This window comes from Anneissia japonica, unplaced genomic scaffold (assembly GCF_011630105.1).
Source record: "Anneissia japonica isolate Jap-2015-1 unplaced genomic scaffold, ASM1163010v1 scaffold6083_len184754_cov179, whole genome shotgun sequence".
In the NCBI taxonomy this organism is placed as follows: Eukaryota; Metazoa; Echinodermata; class Crinoidea; order Comatulida; family Comatulidae; genus Anneissia; species Anneissia japonica.
In genome coordinates this window covers 92,371-101,175 of record NW_022740806.1, presented here as the reverse complement: position 1 = coordinate 101,175, position 8,805 = coordinate 92,371, and the positions used below count along the sequence as shown (strand labels likewise).

The 8,805-nt window shown below is 34.1% G+C and overlaps 1 protein-coding gene across 1 annotated transcript; it reads left to right on the top strand.

Moving 5' to 3' along the window:
• Positions 1 to 219: 219 nt before the first annotated feature.
• On the top strand, positions 220 to 6,615 carry LOC117118337 (TLC domain-containing protein 3A-like). The gene is made up of 5 exons (XM_033262898.1): positions 220 to 410; positions 3,267 to 3,353; positions 3,484 to 3,688; positions 4,890 to 4,985; positions 5,524 to 6,615. Exons 1-5 carry the CDS (start codon positions 280 to 282, stop codon positions 5,854 to 5,856), a joined length of 852 nt encoding a protein of 283 aa, XP_033118789.1. The 5' UTR covers positions 220 to 279; the 3' UTR covers positions 5,857 to 6,615.
• Positions 6,616 to 8,805: the final 2,190 nt, after the last annotated feature.

The following is an 8,805-nucleotide window of genomic DNA, read 5'->3' as shown; positions in this document are numbered from 1 at the left end:
ATTGTGTGTCTTCGTTTATTCTATTTTTAAATATATATATTCCAGCAAAATATTTTGTTCTTTTGTATGAGTTTGTTTAAAAGTACGATGTTTGTTGTGAGCACGTTGATGATTTGTGCAAACGTTGAATGTGCGTTACTGTACGTTGTTGGCTGTAACTCTATTTTGGCGGCGTTTGCTTTCCATTACCCAAAATATAGAGGGCTTAATGTCAAATGACCGCCCGCTGTTGGCTGTTGTGTTCCTCATGGTTCCTCCTTCTACCCGAAGGGAGAAAATATGCTTTTAAATCTGTTCATATCATCTTTGGTTCTTTTCTTTCTGCTATTTGGATTGTTTTGCAATATTTTACGACCTTCCACTAAGAAGTTTGAGAATTCAGAAGGTGTTACCACTGAAGTGGCAAATAGGTTTGTGTTTTTTTACCGTATATTTTCAGCTGACAAACCAAGAAAGAGCTAGCAAGAAATACCACTTTTACACTGCAAGCAAAATTCAGGACAAGAAAGAGGAGGTGCTGCTCGCTGGAGATTGACTTTGTCACTGTGTGTGACCAGCCAGGGATGACACAGGGTTGTCAAAGCTAGCCTGGGACTAAAAGCGACCTAATTCAGTCTCAGCCTATTACTGATAGGCTTTATTACTAATAATAATAATATTAATAGTATTATTAGTTTTAGTAGTAATTACATTTTTTAATTAAATATTTTCATTGATGATAATAGTTAGTTGCATTAGGCCTGGGCCTACGTCACATAGGCTATATTAGGCCAAATAAAAAAAAAAACTTGGTTAGCGTCCCCGCCCGACCCTCGATTTTCACCCGACCAACATTTTTTTTTTTTTTTTATTTCACATTTCTGACAGAAAATAGCCCCAAAATCCCTAAAATATATGAACGAAAAAAATTCTTGGTTGACATTCATTTATATTTTCGCCTGTATATTGAGCCGAAGACTTTATAAAATACTAGCCTTCCTAGGCCTACAGTACCTATTCTAAGCTAAGCCTACTACGCCGGGGAATACCGCGCCAGGCTTAGGTCTAAGTCTTGTTTTGCTCACCGTCCTCACGAGTTTCGCCGTGCCGTAAATTTATAAAAAATATTGCTTCGATTCGTACAAGCGTTCCTAGCTTGTGAACATGTAAACGCGAAATCATTCCATCACAATTGAACGTACCTACCGTTGTGTTTGTGTTCACGCGTTGTATTCACATAGAAACGCGAAGTCATTTCGTGAGTCACCATCGAAACGCCGTGCATGGGCTTGACCTAGGTCAACATTCCATAATATACATCGTTCGGACCACAAGCGTTCCTAATTCGTGTACATGCGAACGCAAAGCCGTATCACTCATACAATAGAACGCATCTTTTTGCTTGTGTTGACGGGTTTCTTTCAAGTGTATAATTGTATTAGGATGTTTATTATTATTAGACATTCTGTGAATTTAGTGAAAAAAATACAAAAATACAAAATGTTTATACATCACAGCCGTAACTGCACCGTACTAGTATATGTTTTTCACAGGTTTGAAAAAAATATACTGTGTGCAAGGGCAAATAAATAACGACAGAAATACCCCTGGGCCAGTGGGCCTGCCTAGTTCTTTTTTACATACCATTACTTATAAATCTAGTAGGCCTACACTGTTTAATATATTGAACAGTGGTGTTGATCACTGAGAGGTTATTTAGTGTTGTTATCCGAAACTTACTATAGAAAAAATCTCAGCGTGTCAAGTGGACGATGGTCAATGGTCATATATTTATATAGCGCCTTCCACAGAAAATCGTTTTGAAGCCACAAGAAACAAAGACAAAAGAATGCGAAGGGGGGGGGGGAATACCCCCGATTTTGAGATAGCGTCACCATCACTACCGTGTACACGCAGGTACCTCGTTTACAGTTTACTGGGCTTCGGTAGCTTCCACCAAGGATAAGCCTATGGTTCCCCTACCGTGCACTTCTAAGTTAGCGGCGCTACCTCAAGTAAGGAGGTGCAACTTTTCAAGGGAAAAAAAACTTAACTACAGAACAACTTAACTACAGAAATTTAACTACAGAGATTAACAAATAAATGAGAATTATTAACCATGAGAAAGTTAACAAAGATTGAAGAGATAAGCCTTCAAATTCTTTTTAAATACAAGGAGTGAAGGTGGCTCACAAAGATCAGCCGGTAATGAATTCCACAACCTTGGGGCAGCTACAGAGAATATAGGACATAATGGCCATATTCGACTGGTCGTTCTTCGTTAAACCACGCCCACCTGTGCAGTGGTAAATTTCTACTTAACGAAGATGACCAGTCGAATAGAAAACTTGTAAATACTCGGCAAAACAAAATGTTGCATACTTACTGTGATACACGCTGCATTATCAAGATTGCTTCTGCTTGTGGCAGTAAAGATTTTTTGTAAAAGAAATGTTTTCATCCAGTTTTTGAATTCTGTTAGGCTATCAATTATTTTTTGACTTCATGTGGGTAAATATTATAATTTTTATTTTCTGAAATTTAATCTAAATTATATTAACGCAAATGTTGTTTCTAAACTGACCAATCGACCATGTTTGTTTTGGTCACATGGTTAACTTAACGCACTCTGATTTACGTTAATTTTCGTTGTGAATGAAGTCTATTTTATGAACCAGTCGAATGAAAATAATACTCAACGAAAATTCGTAGTCAACGAAATCAACCATTCGAATACGCCCAATAATGCATTGTGTAGCATAGCTCTCAACGAATGTAGTCCTATAAATAAATGAATAAAGAAATTGTGTAATAAAATGACTGACAGGATTCAAACCAGTGACCTCTCACTGTCAAGGCGAGCATCATAACCATTAGACCACAGAGGATTCATGGTTGAACAGATTCAAATACCGCCAGATACACTCTATTACGCAATAGGTATGGCTAGAAACAATTAATTGCATATACTGTAATATAAATCAAGATAGCTGTTAATGCTGTTATACAGTGTATATATAAATCATCAAAGAAAGGTAAATACAGTGTTCGAATATAGGACATAATAATATATCAGAGAGACCAAGGTATTGTAATAAGTGCTATAACTAAATCTGACTACTAAGTCATTTCTAACGGTGGAGGGGCTTGGTAACATGTCCGACGTGTGCTTTAAGCCTGCTTCCTGCTGGTGCTAGCGCTACTCCTACTATCCTGTTATTTTGTGTTTTCAGTGTCCCTCCAAATTACTGCTATTTATGACTTATCTTTATATTTTATTCTTATAGGCTGGTATGTATCCTTCAGGGTATAGCTGCATCCGTTGTTGGTTTGACTACAGTTGTTTTTTGCAATTTAGATGTAATTCATGACAGGTACTTGAAAAAACAAAATTCTTTTTATACTGGTGATGATGAGGAGATGAGTGTCAAAATGGGAATGTGGAGACATATGTTACCCCTGGATATACCACTTGAGATAACAAATGAAACCTCTTTTTTACAGATGGTGGTTAGCAGAACCCTATAGTGTCATCAACACAGCATATTTTACATATGATGTTTATGCAATGTTTATAGTTTATCGCCATTCCAAATATGAAATACTCCGCCTACCTTACTGGACAGCAGTTGGCAAATTTCTGAATGCCAGGGGTGTATTTGTTGCTCATCATGTTCTCACCATTCTCATTGGTCCTCCAGTTATATTAGTAAGTGCACAAATTTGAAACATGTTTATTTATTACAAATTATATCAATTTGTTTGGCTTGTTTTGACCACATAACAAAACGTTTTTAATACTGCGCACATGTAATAAGAAAGACAAAAATGAACAGATTGAGTGCAATGCACAGTGCAGTGTTTGGGCGAATATATTATCCAGAATGGGTATATAAAAATGAAATTTTTTGAACGATAAATCATTAGTAAAACACTTAAAAATACATTCCCAATTTACTGTATGCATATCACTTTGGATTGGATTGGATTGGATTTATTTGGTGTAAACACCAAGGATAGCCCACGAAAGTCTAGAAGAAGACTTATTTCCAGTGGGGTCCTTCTGGTGGTGATTGGGCAGTACACCGGGAGACAATCCCCTACTCTTTTCCGAAGAGAGTACTGCGTTATTTAACGTGCACATGGGCCATCAATGCACACAGGACCAACGGCTTAAACGTGTCATCCGAAAGACGGTGCGCTATTATAACTTGTATTTCAGCCCTCCAGCTGAAATACAAGGAGAGGCAGCGATGGGAATTGAACCGGGGACCTATAGATCTCCACAATTCAGCGCACACACAGTGGCTACCACCAGATTAGGCGACTGAGCTAAGCTGCTCACTGTAGAAATGTATGTCCACCATCAAGCTTATTCATTTGACTGGTACAGTAGGTACCAATTATTTCTTCTGTTTAGAAAATGGCGGTGCATTTGCAGTAAAGTAGACCAAACAAATTGATATGTGTGTTATTCTTTTAATATATCTCATAAGGCTTAGGGGCGAGTTAATTGAAGCTCTTTAACTCTATCAAAATTTTATGTGACAAATTTGTGTGATGTACTCATAGGTATGATGATGTCATATTACACCCAAATATGGGCATATCACATTTTTTGTCACATAATATTTGGAGGGGAAAAAAATTGATATGTTGTAGAACTGATTTTTCTAAGACAAAATAGTTGTTTGACGAAAAACTGGGGAATAGTTAATGAGATACAGATTTTTGAATATTTAAAAACTGGGGAACATAATTTAAAAAAGGTGATTAATACGCTCTTTTTTCCCCAGGTTTTAAAAATTCAAAAATCAGTGTCTCATTAACAGTTGCCCAAGTTTTTCAACCAAACTATCCGATACAATAAGATATACATAACTCCATATTTTTTTTTACTATCATTGTAGTATTTTAGAAAAGGACTTGGAGATTTCTTTTTAGGATGTTACTTATTATCAGAGACAACCACACCATTCTTCAATGCAAGAGTATTGTTGAAAAAGGTATTTATTGCATTTGATATGATTATATTTAGAATTTATTCACTTTATATAATTTGTGGCAAACACTAACACAAGACAAAGCTTGATGCTCTAGTCTTTGTCTGTACAGCTAATTCTCTGATCCATATTTTGCATATTTAGTTCTCACACCTCATCATATCTGTTCATTTGTGTGAATTACTACAACCAGTGTAAATGTTTTAATGTGTAGCTATAAATTATGTTGTAGATAATGTTTTATAACTATAGACATTGCTTTTTCTATACCTTATTATTAAACATGATTTATTATTTCTCTATTCAACCGTATTTCACAAGGTTAGCCCTAAAAGCAATGCTGACTTAAATGGCCCTCAACAAATACAACAGATAACATTACGATACCTGGAATAACTGGAAAAACATAAATACTCTATTATGTAAATTAACATTTTGCAAGCATTTTGAAAAGAAATGTTTATAATATTTTGATTCAGAAAGTGAAAACATGTTTAATAAGATGGCGTAATTGAATTTCCTTTGTTTTTTCCCAAAATAGATTCAAAAGGATAACACAAGACTGTACGTGCTTATCAACATTTTGTTATTCTTTGTGTTTGTGTGTTTTCGACTACTCATCTTTCCATTCATGTATTACTCGTATGCACAGTACAAACAAATCAGCATGTATCAGGCGTTCTCGTCAATACCTTGGCATTGTAACCTTGGTAACTTTGGATTCTTACTTCTTCAATTGGGATGGTTTTACATGCTAATGAGAATCGGAATGAAGATGGTGAAGTCAAGATTAAAATCAAAGCAAGTGGAGTCTATGCAACACAGTGTTTACTCAAGTGCAATCAATGGTTATGACACTTATCACAGTGATTAAATTAATGCAATTCAATATTCGTAGACGTTTCTGTTGGTTTAATTTAACAGGCACCATCAGATTGTGTCGCATTGAATTGAGTAAGCTGACTGACGTGACAACAATCAGCGTTTAGATTTAAAAGAAATGCTGCACTGCATTGTAATCAATCACTAAACAGGATGTTTATGCTTTTAACTGCCACAAATGGATGAATGCACACTCACGAACATTAGAAACATTGGACTAAAGCAACTGGATTTGCAAAAAATGATGTTTTGTTATCTATATTGGTCATTTGTAGTCTTTCAAAAACAATGGGGTATAATATTTTCATCATTTCTATTCTGTATTCTATATTGCAGATACTTAAAACATGTTTGAATTTATTTTTATTATAATGTTGTCCATATATTTATACTGTACTATTTATTTCAACCATTCATGCATCCACTTCAGATTTTTGTTTGTGAGACTATAAACAATGGTTAATCAGACTTGAGGAGTGATAGTGACTCTCAGACCTAAATTTGAATATAATTTTCTTTTTTTCTCCATTTTTATTTATAATTTATGTTAAAAATATAACGTCTGATACAACATTGAGCTGATAGTGTCTACCATGCTTTTTACTCATTATAACACTAATAAATGGAGACTAAACAAAACAGTTACACACTTGGTAATGCATACCTGCTTTTACACAGTGTAATGTATTAACATTTATGCTCTTTTTATATAAGAATCTTTTTATTTAAATAAATCAAATGTTATACAAAATTTGTGCATTTTATTGTGATGATTACATTTTTAATTAAAATTTGTAAGAACTTTCATATTAGGTAAGTGAAAAAAATAAGACATTCACCACCAATGTTTTGAAATAAATAAAACCTTTGGTTAGGAATTCTCGTTTGCTTTTCAATTATTGAATTTCTGACCATATTTTACCACCATCAATGATCAATGTTAATGATCAATGGTGGTGCTGCATAGCCATGGTATATATAGCATCAATATATTAATATATATATATATATTTATATATATATATTTATATATATTTATATATATATATATTTATATATATATATGTGTGTGTGTGTAATATACATACATATATATATAGGCCTATATAATCAAATCAATATATTAATATATATATTACAGATATATAAAGATACATTACACATTTGCCACGTGGCCATAACCATGGAGTAAAGAAGTACAGGTATTCTTTACTCCATGCCATACAGATCATTGACCAAAAGAATGATGCTTGCTAGACCAACTACTGTAAACCATTTTATCGTCTCTGCTAAAAATATTACAATTCGACATTCATCACCAATTTGGAAGTACTGTACTGTAGTACATGTAAAGTTGATCGCACTTATTTATATTATATCCAATTCTGTAGTGAAACAAAATTTCAATTGAAAAGTCCACAAAACTTTTAAAAAATGCAAAATGCATTAAATAGATTGAGACAAGCGTTCGTATTCTACGCTATCTCTTAGTAGAGAAGAATACCGTAGATCATGAATGATCGACATTGATTGATTGTGATCCGATGATTTTTAGTTGAAAGCATATACTTCGATAGATGTAGATTGAGTTGTCTCGGTCGCTTACTATATGTTATTGATGATGATAGATCGGAAAATGTACTGCTTGCATCCGTTCGCGATTACGCTTCGCTTCATTTGTTTACAACATTTTATGTTTATCATTCTTTCTACGTTGAACATCATTATTACGAAAATGTCGTTCATCATGCATGTTTTGAAGAAAATAACAGCCTATAATACTGATTCCATTTGTTTAACAATAACTAATTCGTAATGTTAAGTGAAAAGTATTTGTATTCAATACTGTAGAGATTTTACAATCAAAATACATTTTAACTACAATGTTGTAAACACTCAAGTTACCCTTCAGAGAACTTTATTTATAGTTAATAGTATCTTATCTAGATTTTGGATAATAATGACGTGTGTTAACAATGTTTGTCACTGGACTGGGAATCTTTAAAAATGGTGATAAAAAAGTATAAATATTATGGTAATATTTATAATAATAATAATAATAATAGTAAATAATTATGACATTGCATAGTGTTCGTTAAATATTTGTGCTGGGAAATTTCACAAAAGTGGGAGGGGGGTCAATGCCCCCTTCCCCATCCCGCTTCTGCCGCCGTTGTCTAGGGAAAATATTCTCCGGGTCAAAATACTCGATTTTACCATAGAGCAAAGAATTTTTGCTCTATGATTTTACACATTATTGTCATAAGTATTTTTTCTCAAGTAGGCTAAACCCTTCAGGGGATTTCAAAATAAACAGATTATAGGAGATTTCTAAAAACAGCCATTACAACTCCGAAATTGAGTAATAGGCCTATAGGCGTTATTGTATTTTTATTATCTTTACAGGCCTGTCTTTCCTCATTTCTATTATTAGCAAGGTTATGGCGATTAATTGAGTAGGTTCCGCTAGTGACTCTTTCCATACGTCACTATTGAGCGTTTATGGGTGTTTCTGATTACTGTATTGCAAACCGCGAAGACGATTTTTCGAGGATCGCGTCGTCGGAAGCAGGTCAACGCGGCTTCATTTCAACTCGACCCCAAGTCAACTCGGCCGCAAGTCAACTCGACCCCAAGTCAACTCGGCCGCATGTCAACTCGGCCCGAAGTTAACTCGGACCCCAAAACTCGGCCCTTAATTTACTGTATACCGTATTTATGAAATAATTACCAAAAGAAATATGAATGCAAAGCCAAACTATGCAAAAGTTAAAGTGTTTTAAATCGTGCCTTTGTTATTCTTTTTTATTAACAATAATAAAAACAGCATTTATAAAAATAATATTAAAATAATAATAAAAAGGCATAATAATAACTATTGATGATAACGATATGAACATACTGATTTATAGGCATATTAAATATACATTATATATATATA

Excerpts from the sequence above, each read along its gene's own strand:
- LOC117118337 (XM_033262898.1), top strand. The coding sequence starts at position 280 with ATGCTTTTAAATCTGTTCATATCATCTTTGGTTCTTTTCTTTCTGCTA. Across the intron at positions 411-3,266 it reads ACCACTGAAGTGGCAAATAG|GCTGGTATGTATCCTTCAGG; the intron begins GTTTGTGTTTTT and ends TTATTCTTATAG. Across the intron at positions 3,689-4,889 it reads TTGGTCCTCCAGTTATATTA|TATTTTAGAAAAGGACTTGG; the intron begins GTAAGTGCACAA and ends CTATCATTGTAG.